This window comes from Paralichthys olivaceus, chromosome 16 (assembly GCF_024713975.1).
Source record: "Paralichthys olivaceus isolate ysfri-2021 chromosome 16, ASM2471397v2, whole genome shotgun sequence".
Classification (NCBI taxonomy): Eukaryota; Metazoa; Chordata; class Actinopteri; order Pleuronectiformes; family Paralichthyidae; genus Paralichthys; species Paralichthys olivaceus.
The window spans coordinates 17,673,056-17,693,744 of record NC_091108.1 but is presented as its reverse complement, the minus strand read 5'-3'; the positions used below and the strand labels follow the sequence as shown (position 1 = coordinate 17,693,744).

Genomic DNA, 20,689 nt, shown 5'->3' with positions numbered 1-20,689 from the left:
TGAGTATAGTTGCTTCTGCTTCCCTCGGCCTCCCCCAGTGGCCAAGAATGATTGTATAGTAATTCTACAATAATCATTCTAATTCCGATAATTCGACCTCATAATAATAATAATAACATTTCCGCCTGTGGGCACTGGAGGGCGCCAACCCCCCAATGGCAAGCACTCGTGAGAGCAGTGAAGGCATCACATTGATTCCTGTAAGAAAGCTGTCATCCATATCTCCTAGTCTTTATAATTCACACCAACCCGTCCCTCTGTGTCACATAATGTGTGTGTGTGTCTTTAGACTGCGATAAAGCAATAATAAAAGGTATCGCCATTCATTTCTTGGTGTGGACTGATGCCTGGGCTGAGGCCAGTGTCATAAAGCGCTGGTAGAAGCTGATGGTGTGGTTCTCAGACAGGTCGGATGAGTCAGAGCTGATCGAGACGGTGAGTTTTCCTCCGCTCCGCTCTGACCGGCCTGTGCGGGTCGGAACCAGCCTGCGAGGCAGCGGACCAGCGGTCGAGAACAGTCCTCAGTCAAACGATCCCAGCTAGGCCGCATTTATTGTCCTCTCAACCGAACTGCGCCTCTCATCCCGCCCAGGCGGAGGCCGTGCGCGTGACGGATGGCTGCGTCGGCCAATGAGAAGGGCGTACGCCGCCGGCTCACGAGGGAACGGACCAATCGCGGTGCGGCAGCGTCCGAGGGGCACGCGCTGTACGCTTTCTCTGGCAAGAATGTGAGTTCCTGCTCTTCCCTGGTCGTTTCCTGTAATCGCACAGTGTTGTGAGACGGAGAAAGCCATGTGTGTCGATGCAAAGGTAAATTTAGCACCCCGAAATCATTACTGCGAGACTTAGGGGAGCGGATACGACGGTTATTTTCAGGTATTTGTGCCGGAAATTAGACGCAGGCCAAGCGAAACAGCAACGCGGCCTATAACCGTGTGTGAACGTAGACGGGCAATGGTTATTGTGGCACGTTGCTTTGGTTTGGTCCGGTTTGTTGATAAGAGTCCGGTAGACTGAAAGCTCGGTAGTAAATGACAGAGAAGCGAGCTACCGACCACCAACCGACATTACACCGTGTTTATGAGGCCGAGTGTGTTTACGGTGCCGCACACGCCTATTGTAACAGGCACATCTTGGTGGCGGTGCAAGCTAATGCTAACGGACGGTTTTGTGTGTGAGAGAGAGAGAGGAGAGCACCTCAGCTCTCCAGCATCACTACCCTCCTCATCCCACCTCACCAACAACTATCCCTATCCACTCTGTGTCTCCTGGACACTGGGCTCCGTGCTCTACTATTAGAACTGCCTGCTTTTAAGGTCTTTATTCACATTTGACCGATCATGCACTTTGAAGCATTTTCAGGACGTGGTCACGAGTTCGATACTTCATCCAAAAAACAATGTATTTTATCATCCAGGTGCAGTTATTCGTTCACTGGGCTTTATGCGTCGTTTAACCATTTTGTTAAAGACTTTGTATTTGTTAGACGGAGGGGTGAGGTAGAAGCTCTCAACTCAGCAGAGTGTAAGAGTCAGTCGCAGCTCTGGAGTAGAGAAATACAAGTGTGTTCACGTCCAAGTTATCAATGATCTAGTCAGTTTTTCTTCTTTATTTTGATCATCCAGAACCTGACTTCAGTTTGTGATGTTTATATGTGGCAATGAAAGTGAGAAGGGCACAATGGTCAGATGTTGCTCGATTTGTTTAAATCTTAAAGGGTCATGTTTGCCAAAACCACATCTGCTTCTTGCTCCTTTTAACAGTTTTTTGCACAAGCCATTGAATCAACTGCTTTTTTAAATGAGCTAATTATAGGTATGACAAAAACTTGGCATTTATAGTAATCAGTATGGCATTTGTTTAAATATTATCAAAGTTATGAATTTGTGCTTCATTGACAGTCTTTCTCCTCTTTTTCCAGCTGTTTACCTAAAATTAGGGAAAAATTGTCGACGACTATTCGCTTCCATCTCGGAGTCCTTTAATCACTGTGCCCGTCTCCCTGTGTGGAGTGGGCAAGATGGCAGATCCCATCATGGACCTCTTTGAGGACACTCCCTTGTTTAACTTGGATGCCCTACCGGACGACTCATTCTCTCAGGGCTCCACAGACCCTGTGGAGGAGGCCCTCAAGCTGGCGTTGGGCCAGGTGGACCCGCCGACTGAGCCGGAGTCTACTCCTGAGCTCACGGTCAGCACAGACCTCAGCGTTCCTGTAGCAGCTCCCTCCATGCCTGACCCTACCCCTATTCAAGTCCTTGCACAGCAGTCAATGCCCGGGGCAACTGCTCAGACTGTTTCCATAGCTGTGGCTCCTACCATGGCCCCTGCCCCCGCTGACACTGTACCTCAGATCCAAACCCAGACTAACATACCCATTGCCAACACCAGCATGGCATCCAGTAGTACTGTCCTTCTGAGCTCTCCTCTGACTGTTTCCAGCTCCCAGGCCACAACCACTGCCACAACACAGCAGCTCACACAGATAACACACCAGCTCACTCCCCAGCAGTTAGCTGCCATCACACAGCAGGCCGGTGGTAAAATTGTTATTCTCAAAGGACCACAGGGTCAAGCCCAGGTGCTGCAGACTGTATCAGGTGCCACGGGTCAGACCAGTGGTAAGGTTATTCGTGTGTTGTCTGGAACTCCTCTCAAACCTGGCATGTCCATACTCCAGGGGGGAACGGTCTTGAATCAGGCAAGCCCAGGACAAGCTCAAGTCAAGGTGGGTGCTGGGGTGCAGAGGTTGCTACAGTTGCCCAACGGGCCAGTGAAACATTTGCTGCTCACTTCCATGCCCCAGCAGGTGCAGCAGACGCAAGGCCAGCAGGTTCAAGTGCAGATCCCAGCCCAAGCACAGATGGCTCAAGGCCAGACTCAAGTCCAAGTTCAGACTCAGGGCCAGGTGCAGCTCCAGCCAGCCATGCAGGCCCAAACGCAGGTAAGCACCACCTCTTCTGACTCTTCACACCACAAGGAATTTCTGCGTGGTTTTATGATTTACTTCAAGGATTTTGAGTGAATTTCATATGCTGTATATTGAGGTCAGTCTATGACTTTCAAGCTGATTCTCATCCTCAATGTGATTCTAGGGAGGTGAACCAAAACGGATCACATTGGTTCTCCAGCAGTCTTCCCAGGCTGGCTCTGCTGCAGGAGTGGGTCAAACCATCACAGCCCAGCAGCAGGTTGCACAGGTTCAAACAGCTCAAGGTGGGCAACAGCAGCAGGCCCAGGTCCCAACAAGATTAGTTTTGGGTCAGCTCCCTGGAGGCAAACTGGTACTCCAGGGAAGCCAGCTAGCTGCCCTGACCCAGGCTCGAGCTGGAGGTCAGGCGGGAGGGCAGCCCAAAGTCCTTACAATTCAGCTGCAGGTGCAGCAGCAGCCCAACCAACAAGGAGGAGTTAAGGTGAGAAAGTGTCTTTAGTGATTATCGTTGGCTGCAATTTCTTTTTTAATTACTCTGACCTCAGATCTGCTCTCTTGAAGTCAGATAAAGCTCTGTGTTCTTTTAAGAATTGATGCAAACAGACCTCCCTATTCATACAGTTATAAGGGATTTTGACGATCTTGAATGTTTCTAATCCAAATTCTCCCCCCCAATATACTAAATATTGATATCTTTTAATTTTAATTTACGTTTTCAACCATTAGTCGTTATTAAGTTATTGCAAATCTGTATTATGAAATTTGACCCGTGTGATAAGTTGCTGCATGGCAAAAGGCATGCCACAACGAATGACTGTGTTACTCATATTATTCGAGTTTATGGATTTCATATCAGATTTCTTCATGTGATCTTTACATGAGCCCGTTTACATGAGAACTGTTTCATTTTGGAAAGTAGCAATGTATCTAATAACGTCATCTCAGGAATTGTATCAACGACATTTCTACCTTTCAAAAGCATCGATCCTTGTTGTTATTCTTTGTAGTTCATTGTTGTTTTCCAATCTGTATATGCATCATATATCATATATTTGCTGCCTATCTACAAATAAATGACTGATTTTTAGGCAAAAAGTAATTATTAAAAACTTTTAATGTGATAGTTCATTTTACACCAAACTAGCTGATTTCACTAAATGTCTTCCCTTAAAATCATTTTTAATGTGTAACATCTAATCTGATATTGGCTGGTACTTGACCTGTTTTTCTTTTGCATCCTCGCAGTACCAGCTGGTTTCAGGAGCAGGAAATACTGGTAGCCCACAGGTGTTGCAGATCTCACAGGGCCAAGGAGGTCAAAGAGTTGCAGTGCCACTCAAAATGCTTCTGCAGCCACAGGTAGACCTCTGCATTTGAGTAGACCTTATTTTTTATTTTACATACATATCAAGGAATCTTAGCAGTTTCTTATAAAACCTGACAACATTTTTCTTTCACTCAGACGAGCTCAGCATCCTCGGGTGGCGGCACAGTCTCTGTGATGAAGGTCATCAACACCTCGACTGCAGGTCCCTCCACTACCACCACCACTTCATCCCAGGCCATCCGTATCACCAAGGCCTCAGGCGAGCCTGCCTCCGTCCGCCGAGTAGAAATCCTATGTAAGCAGGAGAAGGCAAACCGTATTGTGGCCGAAGCTATAGCCCGGGCCAAAGCACGCGGCGAGAAGAACCTGCCTAGAGTCCTGAACCAGGACGAGCTCCCATCAACCCAGTCATCTCCTGAGATCGGGGGCACTGTTACTGTGGTGTCTTCTGCTAAGAAAAAGAGCAGTGGAGGAGGGAGCAAGAAGAAAAGTCCTGTCGCTGGAGGAGCAACACACAAAACTGCAGGTGGAGGCGACAAAAAGAGCAAAATAAAGACACCAGGAACAACTGGAGTGGCTGGAGGCACAGTGATACCTGGGGCTGGCAACAAGAGTAAAAGCAAGACTAAGACTAAGTAAGTAATGAGCAGAAGATGAAGGAATTTATTTTAAATACCGCTTTTTCTATATTATAGTTTGAAAATGTATCCTTATTAAAAAAAGTGTTTTTTTCCATCATTCTCTCCTCCACTTGCAGTACTATAACTCTGGTGGGAGCAAAGAAAAGAAAGAGAAACGCTTCCTCAGATCATTCTGATGGGGAGTTGAGTCCTGCCTCACCTGCTGCACTGGATGATGACTTGATTATGGTACGTGTACACATACATGTTAATGGTAACACCTCAGTTATATAAAAATGTCATCATAATTGTCGTCACAACAATAAATTGAACATAAAGACGCCTCTCTGCCAACTCTTTCAAAAGTTTGATATTGTGGTTGAACAAGTGAAAATCATGGTCAGGTAAAGTGAGCTGCTTTCAAGAGCTGCACTGAACTCCTGATCCTCTCCTCAAATTAACCGAAGGGGGTGTATGTGAGAGCGCAAATGTCCGGGTGAGAGTCTCTGAAGTTTTTACCTGTCAGCCCTTTAGTAAAAACTCCATGAACCCACGTGTGGACACAGCAGCAGTTTGTCTTGAGGATTCACATCAAGCGAGTGGTCGCAATAATGATGTTTCTAACATGACAGATGCAAAAGACTGAAAAAACTAAGAATACAAGTATCTCAGGATAAAAAAAAGGGTTAGGGTTAGCTGACAAAGATGTTAACTTGTGAAGACGAGATTTGAGAGCTTGTGATTAGGGCCAGTGCAAGTGTCAACGTGCTGTAAACAAATGATCTCTGGAGTGGAACTTAGATGTTACGTCCTGCTTCCTGCATGCTCTACCCTGTCACCACCCCTAAACTGAACGCTACAGAGAATTTCCTTCTGTTGAGATTGTGTCTGATTGGAGAATCTCCAGGAGCAGAGCTGCAGCTTCAGTTTTCTGTCAAAGTATTGAAATGTATCACATGTAATTGATTACTGGAAACATGACTGAAACTGCTCGTTGGTAGACACACTGAAAAGAGAAACCTATGATACTGTCACAAATGATGATTTAAAGGCATTTATGTGAATTGAAGTGGGAAAAACCCAGTTGAAACACTTGATCTTATCTGTCCCCTTTGGACGCAATTTTTTGTGTGCGCGCGTTGCGCGCCTGTTGCTTAAAGATGACGGGCAAATATAATCACACTTAATCTTTGCCTCCTATTTTGGCCAGAAGAGGCGCTCCAATCGCGTGGTGAAAAGGAAGAAGTACACAGAAGACCTGGATATCAAGATAACAGACGACGAGGATGAGCAGGAAGACGTAGATGTTACGACAACTGCAGCGGCTGTGTCCTCTATCAGTGGCAACACTGCAGCGCAGCTGAAACAGGAAATGGAGCTGGATGGTGATGGACAGCCCAGCATGCAGTTCTTTGTGGTGAGTGTGGAACTAGCACAGATATTTCCTGTCAGGAGTAAGTCAAATTAAAGTACTTCAAATGAGTTTGAAAAGTTTGTTTGTTGATTTTTGTGATACACATTTTACAGCCCATAATTTGCATCTTATTAGTGCATTACTTTTTATTTTTACAGGAAAACCCAAGTGAAGAAGATGCTGCTATTGTCGACAAAATTTTGTCCATCAGATTAACCAAAAAAGAAGTATGTTTAATACATTTTAAATTTTGTGTTCATTTTGTAAATCACACCCTAAAAACTCCTTCCTCTTTTCAAGGTGTGTCCAGGCCAGTACACAAATGTGGAGGAATTCTTTGTAAAATACAAGAACTAGTAGGTTTCTTTATATTAGTTTATTACTTTGGTCATAAGTTGTATTTCTTGAGTAGGCATTCAAATGTGTAAAACCTGATTCTGCTGTTCTCAGTTCATACTTACACTGTGAGTGGGCCAGTTTGGAGCAGCTAGAGAAAGATAAGAGGATCCATCAAAAGCTCAAGAGGTTCAAGACAAAACATGCACAAATGAGGCACATCTTCCAGGAGGTGAGAGGGATACACACTGAAACCTCTTTGTTTTAGTTCAACTGCTTGGACTACAAATTTGTGATATACATATTGTCTCTGATCTTGTGGTTCTCCTCAGGAGGAAGAGCCTTTTAACCCTGACTACATGGAGGTGGACAGGATCCTGGATGTGTCTCATAGTGTGGACAAGGACAACGGCGAGGTGAGAGAACGGACTCAGATCTTGCTTTTTTCAATTGAGAGAAGAGATTTGCGACTCCTCTCTTGGTTGCTTGGCGTTTCCAACAGAATGAATTCAATCTACAATCTCTTGTGTGGATGGCAAAAACATTATGAAACATTAGGGCGAGCATGCACTAGCGCAACAGCATGAGAAAGCACGCTGCACATAGTGTTGCACACACCAAGTTACACCAAGTGTAAAAAATATTTGCGTTCATTATGAAACGGGCAGGACAAATTAGACTATGGCTGATAAGTACTTTAAAACCCTTCTGTTTCTTCATGAAGTTGCATATTTGTAGTAGTTAAATACTTTATTTCCTTTTTTCTACTCCAGCCTGTTATCTACTACCTGGTGAAGTGGTGCTCGCTGCCTTATGAAGATGCCACTTGGGAGCTGAAGGAAGACGTGGACGAGGGCAAGGTGGAAGAGTTCGGGAAAATCCAAAATCGACAACCTCGCCTGAAAAGAACGGTAAGTTGTCAAGGCCAAGGAGACTAGGAGCAGTTTTAATGTTCTGTTTATTTCTAATCACTGATTAGTATGCGTAGTTTGAAGTTCATACTTTTAAAAGTGATGTCATGGCATTGGTGTCATGCTCTATATCAGTATTGAATATCTGACTTCTGCCAGAAAACGTAAAGGGTTCAGTTGGTTTGGGACACACATGATGTAACTGCTGTCCCCTTTTTATATCTAGCTGGCAACAAAATAATCTCAATAATATTTGTCACCACAAAATATAGATAAACATACTTAATTAAAATAAAAACATAACAAAACATTATGGCCCGTTCAAACGCTGAAGACGCAACAGGGCAATTCAATTTTATTAACATAGTGCTGAATCACTATCATTTTCATTTCCATTATTTGGAGGCACTTTACAGAGTAACATCAAGACCTCTCGATGTCCTGCATGAATCAAGAGGCATCCAGTGGTGCAACATCTGGAAGTTGTGAAACATTCAACTCTATGTAATATTCAACTGATTGGACCAACTTCTAGTTTCCTTCCAACTTATCTTGAAATGCAGATCCCAATTTTTTTTGCTATCTTCTGTCAGGAGTTGCATAACAAGAAGTTTTTTTTCTTTTCATCATTGTTTTTCTATCCTTCACTTCAGACACGACCTCAAGCTGGTTCATGGAAGAAGCTGGAAGAAACCAGAGAGTACAAGAACGGCAACATACTCAGAGAGTATCAACTGGAAGGAGTCAACTGGCTGCTCTTCAACTGGTACAACAGGTAAATCTCAGACACAGTCACCTGTTCAGAGTTCATTGTGAAGCTACAGTGACAATTGTTTTACTGGGTATGGTGCTTTTGGAGTAGCAGTTGAATCATAAGAATCATAATGGTAGCTGAGCATAACATGAAGGGACAACACGTAATTTGAATTTTTTCATATATCTTTTGGAAAGATGCTTTTAAATTCCTTCTCCCAAGGCTTCCGTGTTCATATTCCCTGTTCCTGTCTCTCAGGCAGAACTGTATCCTGGCAGATGAGATGGGTCTGGGGAAAACTATCCAGTCTATTGCACTGCTCTCAGAAATTTATGCTGCTGGAATCCAAGGCCCCTTCCTTGTTATTGCTCCACTCTCCACTATCACTAACTGGGAGAGGGAGTTCACCACGTGGACACAGATGAACGCCATTGTTTACCACGGCAGCCTGGCCAGCCGACAGATGATCCAGCAGTATGAGATGTACTGCAAGGATGACAAGGTAGCGTCACTTATGACAGTTGTTATCATTTAATCTCACTGATGTTTAACATGTCTGATGAAAATTACTATCCTGTCTACAGGAGCATTTGATTCCAGGTGCATATAAGTTTGATGCCCTCATCACAACCTTTGAGATGGTGTTGTCTGACTGTCCGGAGCTGAGGGAAATCTCCTGGCGCTGTGTCATCATCGACGAGGCTCATCGCCTCAAGAATCGCAACTGTAAGCTGTTGGACAGCTTGAAGATGCTGGATCTGGTGAGAGGACCACAGCTTATAGATAGATAGATAGATAGATAGATAGACATACTTTATTCATTCCCCAGGGGAAATTCTTTGAATGTTATGTTGCTTCACAGCTTTAACCAGAGGACAAATGTGCAGAGAATAACACGATCTCTGCTGCTCTAACAGCCTTTTATTCATAAGAATACACTTGGTTGCATGTGCAGTTTAACTGAGGTTAAAATGATTTCTATTACATACAGTATATACATTGATGTTAAAATTCACTTCAGTCACTGGTTTTGGAAAGATTTTAAAGATTTAATTGAACTTCCCTTCATGTTGTCTTCCTTCCCCCTCTGTCATTTGCTTCATTACATCTCCTCTTGTTGTCCACTCTGCCCTCCGCTGTCCACTTCCTACATCTATCCTTTTTCACTATGTTTTGTGGTTTTTCGCAGGAACACAAAGTGTTGTTGACTGGCACTCCTCTTCAGAATACTGTGGAGGAACTTTTTAGTCTGCTGCATTTCCTGGAGCCTGCTCAGTTCCCCTCTGAGACAGAATTCCTCAGAGACTTTGGAGACTTGAAAACAGAAGAACAGGTGTGAAATAAGCACTGATATAACTAAACAAAAACACCTGCACATACACATGGTTTTTTGTCTCATCTGTTCTGTCTATCTAATGTTTGGTAATGTTTAGCTGTCATTGAGCAAGTGGTTTGTTCCGGTCTCTTAGGTTCAAAAGCTGCAGGCCATCTTGAAACCCATGATGTTAAGAAGGCTGAAGGAAGATGTTGAGAAGAACTTGGCACCCAAACAGGAGACCATCATAGAGGTGAGTTTAAAAAAATGTAATGTCTGTTTGATCTCTAGTGTGTTTGCAGATTTTAAAGACACAAATAAGAGAAAAAAATTAAGCCGACAATGAGTCTCTCTCTCATGAAATTTTGTGCTTTACATTTTAGGATAAAAACTCTTATAATCAGCAGAAGGGAGGCATCAAGGCAATCTTGAAATGACTCCTAGATATCATAGAGCTTTTTACAGTACATTTTCTTACTATAAACAGAAATGTGCAAATTATTGATGTTATTAAATTATAAAATCTAACTTTGCGTCCTCTCAGGTTGAGTTGACTGACGTCCAGAAGAAATACTACAGAGCCATCTTGGAGCGGAACTTCAGTTTCCTCAGTTTAGGGGCAAACAGCAACAGCAACGTCCCCAACCTGCTCAACACTATGATGGAGCTGCGCAAGTGCTGCAACCACCCCTACCTCATCAATGGTACTGTATCACAACTGTAACTCAGTCTTCTGCAGGTTGAAATGTATTCTTTTGCTGTTGTTGGCTGCAGGTCTAGGTTGTGTAGCTCTTTGTGTTAGGCATCTTTCTTTTATCATTTTGGCTGTGTGTGAAATCAACTCTCATTCACTAACTTAGTATATAGAGCTGTACAGGTTCAGACAGTGCTGAAAGACCATCTACACAAGTCACTGCATAATTTATTGGCTGTGTTAAGAAATGTAAATTTGTGTTGATTAAAAAAATACATTTAACATTTTCTTATCTCGAAGAGCTTCCGCTTGGTCAGATGTTCCCCGATTGTGTGCATTTTAAAGGCTTCCCATCATATAAGATACTGCCTGACTTAGTAGAAGCACTGACATTGTTGCACAGTGATTTCACTTGTAATTGCATGTAAAATGCATAAATTCAATAGCCTCCAGTAATAGATTGGTCAAGACTCATTCAAATATCACGCGCATTCACTACGTTGTTTTATTCATTAATCTTTGTCTCCGCCTCTATGTGGCAGTTTTAAGGTTTTGAACCAGCAAAAGCGCAGACAATATATCTTCTGATGGCATGTTTGAGCTGTTACTCATATAGATACAGTGGAGCATTAAAGTGATCAGTTAACGTAGCTGTGTGATTATTTTACCCAAGTATAGATCACACATATCAGTGCTTTTGCACTTGTGAAAAGATAACTCATGTGTCTGTCTCTTTCTGTTCCAGGCGCAGAAGAGAAGATCGTGGCAGAGTTGCGGGAGGTGTATAACCCAATGGCACCTGACTTCCATCTGCAGGCCCTGATTCGGTCGGCCGGTAAGCTGGTGCTACTGGACAAGCTGCTGCCTCGCCTCAAGGCTGGGGGCCACAAAGTGCTCATCTTCTCCCAGATGGTGCGCTGCTTAGACATTCTGGAGGACTACCTCATCAACAAGAGGTATGAGGGTCAAGCTTTATTTTAATTAATTGCTTATTAATACCTGTAATAATTAGTATGAGGCAAGTGCATCAGATTATTTATAAAAGTCCAACAAAACTCTTAATGGGGTTAACATTTTTTACAGATACCTTTATGAGCGAATTGATGGCAGAGTGCGTGGGAACTTACGACAAGCTGCCATCGATCGCTTCAGTAAGCCTGACTCAGACCGCTTCGTTTTCCTGCTGTGTACCCGTGCTGGTGGCCTGGGTATCAACCTGACTGCTGCCGACACATGTGTTATATTTGACTCTGACTGGAACCCTCAAAATGACCTCCAGGTACACAACTGTGTTTTACTGTCATTACTTTCAGAGACATGCACATATCCTGATTAAAATTAGGTTTCTTTGTATTAGAGATTGATTTAGATTTCTGTTTTTACAATTTACTGCTTTAGTTTTTGTGTCAGTAGCAGCTCTTATTACCTTCTCTTTTCTTCTCTTCCAGGCCCAAGCACGATGTCATCGTATTGGCCAGTCTAAGGCAGTTAAGGTGTACCGTCTGATAACTAGGAACTCCTATGAGAGGGAGATGCTGGATAAAGCAAGTCTGAAGCTTGGGCTGGACCGTGCCGTCCTGCAGAGCATGAGTGGCAACAAGGAAAGCAACGTCAACGGGGTAAGAAAACTTACTAACTCAAAATAGATTCATTTTAGGTCTGCCAGTTGTCTCCCATGTCGTCTATTTTCAATAATAGTGTCTTTCCTGAAACCCACACTTGTGGTGTTGAGCATTTAAGTGCATGTTCATAAGCCTACAGGTTGTAGATGGGCGTGTCTCATATTGGAAAAAATATCTGCCCATAATACACAAATGTCGCTTTGAAGTAGGATTTGGAGCTAAGTCTATCCCACCATGCACCACAGTCTTCAGTTGTTAAGTTGGTGGTGTGGACGCAGTTTATGATGTGTTTGATTCATTGGCTCATTGGACTCATTCATTATTCAGTGAATATCATTATTCATGTCCTCAGATTGTTCTCATATAATATTTACAATCCGTTCTGAGTAACAGGACTGGTAAGAAAAATAACTGATATCTGACACTGTCAACATAAATACAGTTCTTTTCTCAAAGATTTTGACAAATATCCATCCTTAAATGTTACTAGATGGAAACTGCTTAAAATATTGGTACACATTTTATACAGAGTACCTATGTGATAATATATTTAATTGCTTGATCAGTGTGCTTTTTGTTTGCTTTTTTTCCTGTGGTTGATCCTACCTATTTGTTTTAACAAATCGCCCGAGCTTGATGTACTGTTTGTGAGCCCTGTTAAACGTCCACATGATTGCTGTCTTAAATTGGCAATCACTGTGAATCTGGCACAAAGAGACCTCAAGTGTGGAAACTAGTGTAGACCCAGAGTTTCCCTCTTCCAGTTTCTAACACTGACGTAAAGGCAATCTATGTCAACCTCAACAGATCCAGCAGTTCTCTAAGAAGGAGATAGAGGACCTTCTCAGAAAAGGAGCATACGCTGCTATCATGGATGAGAATGATGAGGGTAGTCGCTTTTGTGAGGAGGACATCGACCAGATCCTTCAGCGACGAGCAACCACAATCACCATCGAGAGTGAGGGCAAGGGCTCCACATTCTCCAAGGCCAGCTTTGTGGCCTCTGAGAACCGCAACGACATTGCCCTTGATGACCCTGAATTCTGGCAGAAGTGGGCAAAGAAAGCAGACCTAGACATGGATTCCATCAACCGGAAGGTAAAACTAATCTTTAAGATCAGCGTACATATAGTGCATGTAAAATACCTTCTTTTTTTTTCTTCAATAGAATGATCTAGTTGCATTCATGTAAATTCTTGATTATTAAAATGATGATTGAAGTGATATGTAATCAACTACTCTTCTCTCCCACAGAACACCCTTGTGATCGACACTCCCAGAGTACGCAAGCAGACCCGACAGTTTTCCACCTTACGAGGTGAAGGTGGTGACCTGTCTGACTTGGAAAGTGATGATGAGTATCCTGCTGCCAATTCCAGACATTCTCGTTCCTCCCGACGCTCCGACCGCCACAGTGGAACCGGATACGGCCGCACTGACTGTTTCCGAGTGGAGAAGCACCTGCTTGTCTATGGGTATGTAGATTTAAATTATAGCATGTATGTACCTCAACTGATTCTCAACTCTTGATCTGAGTTTTAACTCCATTTCCTGTTTTCTACAGTTGGGGTCGTTGGAGGGACATTCTGTCTCATGCCCGATGTAAGCGGCGTTTGAGTGAACGTGATGTGGAGACGATATGCCGTGTCATCCTGGTCTTTTGTCTGCTTCACTACCGTGGAGATGAGAACATCAAGAGTTTCATCTGGGAGCTCATCACACCGCCAGAAAACGGGCGTGAACCCACAACACTGCTCAACCACTCTGGTAGGAGGATGTACATAGAAATGTCAGAAACTGAAACTGTGGAAGAGTGAGTTTGTGTGAAGCAAGAAAATTACTTCCTTCTTCATTTGTGTCCCTCAACCCATTTAGACCTAATGCAAGATTTGCGTATAAGAGCAGGTTCGCCGTTTTCGTGCTACTCCCTTTTAGAAACTGATGAGACGTCTGTGTCTCATCCACAATGTCATTGTTTTCAAGACATGTAACTGATGAAATACATTGTGATTTTCTTAAACACTTGTGGGAAAAGCAAAATGCATAAAGCTAAATGTAGTTTGTTTTTAAAGTAGCATTTCAGACAAGGACTGACAATCTTAGGGAGGGGAGCGATATTGAAGCAGAGAGCAGCAGTGTTTCACCAATAAAGACAAATACGACACAGACAATGTTCCTGCTGACTCACTAACCAACTCTCAGTTTCAAGAGACATTTTTGAGGAGGAAGAAAATGGGGGGATTTTCGTGGGTTTGCAGGAACTGTTTTTTTAATAATCATGAAGTTTAGGGCAAAGGCAATGAAATACAACAGCAGCCCCATGTTTAAGTTGTCAATCATCTTTAATTTCATGTCTATCTGCTCGTCTATCTAGTTGTTTTCAATCAACACTTACTGAGGGGTAAATATGGTACATGCTTGTGTTTACTGAAAACCTTTTAATGTTTAATGTCTGTTGCATTATTTGAAAGGTGTGTTTATTTACCAGTAATGTTTTCTTTTTCCTGCCTAGGTCTGTCTATCCCTGTCCCCAGAGGCAGGAAGGGTAAGAGGGTAAAGACCCAGAGCACATTTGATGTTCAGAAAGTGGAGTGGATCCGCAAGTACAACCCTGACACCCTGCTACTGGATGACAGCTACCGTAAACACCTCAAGCACCAGTGCAACAAGTCAGTGAAGCTGAATCAGCTGTGCGTACATGTGTGTGCATTCTTATCCCATGTTCAAACATTAAAACATGTTGTCTTCCACCTCAGGGTGTTGCTGAGGGTGCGTATGCTCTACTACCTGAAACAGGAAGTGATAGGTGAACATGCTGAGTCTGTTCTGACAGGGACTGACATCAGGTATGTAACACAGTGTCACATACACTACGCCAAGTTCACACACACAAGTTCACATGCACAAGTTCAAACACTTAGATATTAATGTTTTGTTTTTTTTCTAACAGGGAAGTTGATATCTGGATGCCTGAGATGGAGCAGCAGGAAGTACCGGCAGGATGGTGGGACACTGAGGCAGATCGCTCGCTGCTTGCTGGCGTATTCAAACATGGTATGTTTCCTCTCTGGAGAGGTTCATAAAAATGTTTTACTTATAGCATAAATACAGATTCACTGGTCTCAGTTTAGGAACCTGTTGGTTTTTTTTTTTGTCCCAACATCCTTGACTGTGTCTCTATCTGTAGGTTATGAAATGTACACTACCATGCGCGCTGATCCCTGCCTCTGCTTCCTGGAGCGAGCCGGTCGGCCCGATGACAAGGCCATTGATGCCGAGCAGCATACTGGTGACACAGAGCTGGGAGACGAGTAAGTGAAAGCTACAATAGATTGTAGAATTTGTGCACTAAATTTACTTATTGCAATGAAACATGCAAATACATTGGACACTATGCCGTTACTGAACTTTATTTTATGTTTTGTGTTGTGCAGTGCTGAGTATGATAAATACTCGGAGGATCCAGAGTTCAAACCTGCGTCAAGGCACAAAGATATGTTCGAGGAGGTACGAATCTGAGTCTCATATTTAAGTGGCTCTGTCTGTACAATTGTGTTTACACAGAATATTTTGAAAATGTATTAATGTGTCGATATTTGGTATTGTGTCCAGCCTGACTCTATGAACGTGGACGATGAGATTTCTGTCGAAGACAAGGTGGTGCCGGTGGTCACGGAAAGCTTTCTGAGTCCCAACTGGCCATCCAGCTCGTCGCTTACAGCACGGTTGCGCCGGCTCATCACAGCTTTCCAACGCAGCTACAGACAGGAGCAGCTGAAGATTGAAGCGGTGGCAAAAGGCGACCGCAGGCGCAGGAGGTGCGAACAGGCCAGCAAGCTGAAGGAGATTGCGCGGCAGGAGCGTCAGCAGAGGTACACTAGCATTACATCTTCTTACAAAGCTCACCGCATGCAGATCATATCCAGGATTTTTTGCCAATGGGGTCAGTTCCAACCCAACCCACCTCACCTCTTTTGTTCTCCGTGCCTCTCCTCTAGGTGGACCCGTAGAGAGGAGTGTGACTTCTACCGCGTCGTATCAACTTTTGGCGTGGAAAAGGTGAAAAGGGAGCCGGATCTTCCTGAGGTCGGACAACCTGAATTTGACTGGGCACGCTTCCGTACCTTCGCTCGTCTGGATAAAAAAACTGACGAGAGCCTCAGTCGATACTTCCGCTCTTTTGTTGCCATGTGCCGGAGAGTTTGCCACCTCCGCCCAAGCCATGGTGAAGGTAACTACTAAATGCACTTTCAAGACAGGGTTTTTCAAATATATTCGTAGTTATATTACAAGTAGTTACTGCACAATGTCCACAGATAGAGGGCTATAGTATCTAAATGTGTATTTGATTAGTATGAACTCCAGTATATATGCACACTATACTTTAATGAATGGTACAAGGCATGAGTTTACGAGTACTTAATCGTCCTTTGTTCTTTAAATTGTGTCTTGTGTAGATCCATCAGAGGTTTCCCAGACTGTCGCCCCCATCACTGAGGAGCGTGCTTCCCGTACCCTATATCGTATCAGCCTCCTGCGCCGCCTCCGTGAGCGAGTCCTACCCCACCCCTCACTGGAGGAGCATCTGCATCTGGCCCCATCCAGCTCGGAGCTGCCCAATTGGTGGAAAATGCCAGACCACGATCGTCAGCTGATGCTGGGTGCAACGCTGCACGGCGTCAGCCGCACTGAGCTCTCCATCTTCTCCGACTCACAGTTCACCTTCACTCAGGCGAGGGATGAGTTCATCCAAAACCAGCAGGCCCCGCCGCCTCTGCCTCCGCCTCCACCCCAAGCACTGCCCATTATTCCACTCATCCAGCACAAGACTGACGAGGACCTGCATGGCGTGAAGGTGGAGGGAGCTGATGAGGACGCCCGGTTGCTCTGCGCTGAAATCGGCACAGACCTGCAGAGCACGCCTTTGAGTCACCATGATGGAAAAGTGCGAGGGGAGGGCTGGAGCTTCAAGAAGAGCAGACCGAGGGGAAGTCGATCAGAAAGGAAGGGAGAGGGAGGATCTGATTCAGATTCAGATTCTGATTCAGGCTCATCGTCCTCGGAGCGATCAGGAAGCAGTGACGACAGCGGAGAGAGTGAAGAAGAGGTGGAAAGAGGTACGTTGAAAGATGAAGTGAAGAAAAGTGTTGAGTACTGCATGAATAAAAAACACAAATTTAATTATTTTCCCCTTTTTCGTGTTATTAGCAGGCAAGGTTTGTGACGTAGATGAAGATAATAGTTTACTCTCCATGACTACATCTCAAGATGGCCTTCCACCCCCTGATCCTCTCAGAGTTGACTGGCCCAAGGTAATTCATTAACAGTTCACAATATGTATGTCTAAACTTGATACAAATACTTTTATTTTCTTGTTGTGAATGACTGATACATTGGGGCTCCTTCTTCTTTCCCAGGATCGTGTTTTGATCAACCGGCTGGACAATTTGTGTACACTTGTGCTGACGGGTCAGTGGCCCTCAGGGCGGAGATATGTGCCTGAGGCTCAGCTCAACCCGAGCTCAGAGCTGGTGGGAGACGAGATGGCCTACACGAGGGTGATCCGTAAACCCAGCAGCATGCCTGGTGACCCGGGAGCTGAGGGAGAAGATGGAGAATTCACTGTCAAACTCCTCAAGGTGAGAAAATATTGGAGGGAGAAATAATATTAAAAATGCAAAAACTGACTGAAAGGTCAAAAAAAACTATCATGCTTTCAAAATCAAAACCTGGCGTCATACGGTGCAGCTAAATTAGAGGCCTCTGTCTCTCACCCTGCCAGGAGGAGGGGCTGAAGCTGACCTTCTCTAAGCAGGCTCTGATGCCCAACGGGTCAGGGGGAGAGAGCAGCAGCCGTAAGAGGCGCAAGGACCAAGAGGTACATGTGTCAGGGTTACATTTATTCCTCTAGAACGCTGGTGCAGCTAGATTAAAAAACAAAACCACTTGTCTGATCAATTTTTCTGTCTCTTTTTTAGTTTTCCGACCCAGACGGACTCCTTGACCCACTGGAGCGTACTCCTCGACGTAGGGACCCTCCCCCCTGGCTGAAGGAGAACCCAGATTATGAGGTGGAGGGAGACATGATGGAGGTAAATTCTTTTAATTAATTTAACCACTTGTAAATAATATGGAAATCAATGAGTCTCAGTTAATTTTGCCTGTGGTCTCAGGTTCAGAGAAAACAAAATGTCAGTGACTATAGTTTCTGCTTCTTCACATCATTTATCTTGTTTCCTCAGCTTCTTGTGAACAAGAGCAAGAGAAGGAGAAGGAGGAGGGCAGATAAAGCCCTGACAGGCAGTGAGAAGGTCAAACTCATTAACATGAGAACTGGAAAGAAGGTGAGACATGACTGGTAGGGTACACACAACACTTTAGGTAGGACTTGTGTTGTTTTCTCTTGCTAACAAACATCCAAATGCTTTTCCTGTGAAGGTTGGTGCTGCTTTCTGCCCAATGCTGCAAGATCTGAGGGAATATCTAGAAGAGAATCCTGATATTGCTGTAGCACCTGAGTGGTCGGAAACTGTTCAGAAATCTGTAAGTATTTCAGATAAAGAATTACTTATTACAAAAAATCTATACACCTCAAATATTTTGCTCTCTGATGCTCTATTTTGGAAAAGAAGATGTGTAAACACACCTGGCTCCCTTCAGATTTTTTTTTAATTGAAGACTAATGTTTCAGGGCTTCCTACCTGAGACCTACTTCCACCGGCTGTTGACGGAGCACTCGGAAATTCCCAAGAAAAGCCGACGCCGCCATCATCATCATCACCACCACCACCACCATCACCACACTCCAGAGCCTGTTCCCGAAGACCCCAACCTGGACGGAGTTGAAGAGGAGACTCTGGTCTCGGACGGAGCCTACATGATGGACGAGGGGGACCTGGAGACCACCCATCACTTCCTCACTAGTGCGGACTTTGACGTTAAAATGGTGGGGGGCGACAGCATTTCCCAAGGCGACTATGACAGCTCGGATCAAGAAGCGTTATTAGACGATGTCATCATAGCACAGAAGGACTCTGACTCCTCATCAAGCTCAGAGGATTGACTGAACCCTGCTCCTCAAACACATCTGACTTAGTCCCCTTCTCACCATTGAATCATGTTATTCCTCATCATTTATTTTTACCACATTATGTATCAAACTATGGATGAATGTTTGTTTTTTTTTTGTTGCTACTTTTATTCATTTATTTTATATAGGGATGTTTTTCCATGAAAGGAACAGGTTTGCACCCATCTGTTTTCTTTTTTTATCACTGAGAATTGTGTTCCACCTTTCTTTTACCCTCCTCAACATCCTCTGACAAAATGGCAAAAAGCTGAGCTTTCGTACTTCCCAACTTGTCATCCTCATCCTCTTCCTCAAAACCCACGAATTCTCCATCACATTCCCAGCCGTGACCAAAAGGGGATCCCTGCTGTACAGTTAACCCTTTTCTTATCTAAGAACCTCAATGCTGGTCTTCTAGCGCAACATGAAACTGGACATGTGTACTGAGCAGAGCCTGGATACAGATCCCACAACCCCGCCCCTCCCTTGTCTCCTCTGGTCACATCCTCTGCGTCCAGGCGAGGCTGTAAACTAAAAGGGGATCCAATGTGTGGATGTACTGTTATTGTTTTCACTCTGTGGGAGGGGTGGGGGTTGAGAGGCGCGATGGGGGGGGCATTAGTTACTGAAGCAGTGCTAGGAGGATGGGTGTAATGTACAATGTAGAGCTGGTCAATTGTGTACAATGGTGCAAATATGATGGCAATGAGTTACTATTCTTGTTTTATGATCTGACTGTATCTGTGATATGAATAACAGCAATCTAAAGTGAAAGACAGTTTGTGTGTTTTATTGTCGAGTTCACTAAACAGGTCACTGCAGTACTGTCCATTTCTAATTAGTGATGAATTATTACAGCAGATGATCATGTATAGGAATTTAAATAACTCCCATTTATTAGGAACTACAAGTTATTCATAGCAGTATTGTCCACACAACAGTGTTGAGACCTGTGATGTACTTTTTATGTTATAATATTAGTTAGTAAAACTTCTAGAGATTATTTAGATTTGGGCTCTGGAGCAAGCATCCTGCTTTACATAGCCACTGTCCACTGTGTATTTCCTTAAATGATCTTTCTGAATCATGGTAGCCTAATATGTTATTTTTGTCCGCCAATCAAAACTAAAAAACAGACATGTTGCCATACTTGCTTTCTGACAGAACATGTGTGTATAAAATACTCAAGTGTGACACAGATGATGCAGATTCTACTGCCAGGTACAGTAACTGCTACTCAACAAGCATAGAATATGTTATACCACTAAATCAATAAAAATTAGAAAGTAGGCAACATTGTGGAAAAGCAATGGTGAGCGGCCTAACACAGTTCTATAGGAACAGCTTTTCACTCTCAGAATGGACCCTGAACAAACATGTACAACAAAGCAGTATTTGAGTGCAACTACACACAGTTGATGCCTGAAATATTAAACTCAGGGCATAGAAGTCTTAAATATAACAAATACACAGATCATGGACTTGAGGACCCTGGAGGATGGAGGTAAGAGGGATGGAGGTAAGAGGGTCTGTTGTTATTTGTCGTACTGAGCATCTTGTTTGGCCCTCACACTTATATCGTCCATTCACGTTAACTAATCAGATAGACTTTCCTGTGCATCAGCTTGTTGACACAAACTGATCTTTGCTCCTGAGTGAAGGTTGTGATTTTAAACTCTGCTTTCTGAGCAGAGA

The 20,689-nt window shown here is 43.9% G+C and overlaps 1 protein-coding gene across 7 annotated transcripts; it reads left to right on the top strand.

The window, feature by feature from the left end:
- The first annotated feature begins 677 nt into the window (after positions 1-677).
- chd8 (chromodomain helicase DNA binding protein 8) lies at positions 678-19,768 on the top strand. Of its 7 annotated transcripts, none has more exons than XM_069511019.1 (40): positions 678-810; positions 1,922-2,728; positions 2,810-2,944; positions 3,096-3,413; positions 4,178-4,291; positions 4,395-4,894; positions 5,017-5,128; positions 6,093-6,296; positions 6,452-6,520; positions 6,594-6,649; positions 6,744-6,861; positions 6,962-7,045; positions 7,403-7,540; positions 8,194-8,315; positions 8,553-8,796; positions 8,879-9,055; positions 9,484-9,627; positions 9,764-9,862; positions 10,154-10,313; positions 11,049-11,259; positions 11,387-11,582; positions 11,752-11,922; positions 12,733-13,023; positions 13,180-13,400; positions 13,490-13,692; positions 14,438-14,594; positions 14,682-14,771; positions 14,876-14,979; positions 15,113-15,236; positions 15,360-15,432; positions 15,538-15,797; positions 15,924-16,156; positions 16,383-17,042; positions 17,134-17,237; positions 17,343-17,564; positions 17,708-17,803; positions 17,904-18,017; positions 18,168-18,269; positions 18,364-18,468; positions 18,617-19,768. In XM_069511019.1, the coding sequence occupies exons 2-40, from the start codon at positions 2,021-2,023 to the stop codon at positions 18,986-18,988; spliced, it is 7,611 nt and encodes a 2,536-aa protein (XP_069367120.1). In that variant the 5' UTR covers positions 678-810; positions 1,922-2,020; the 3' UTR covers positions 18,989-19,768. The 7 variants fall into 7 exon arrangements, with proteins under 7 accessions (XP_069367120.1, XP_019959928.2, XP_019959937.2 ...); XM_020104369.2 differs by having other exon boundaries at positions 6,090-6,296; XM_020104378.2 differs by having other exon boundaries at positions 2,807-2,944.
- Positions 19,769-20,689: the final 921 nt, after the last annotated feature.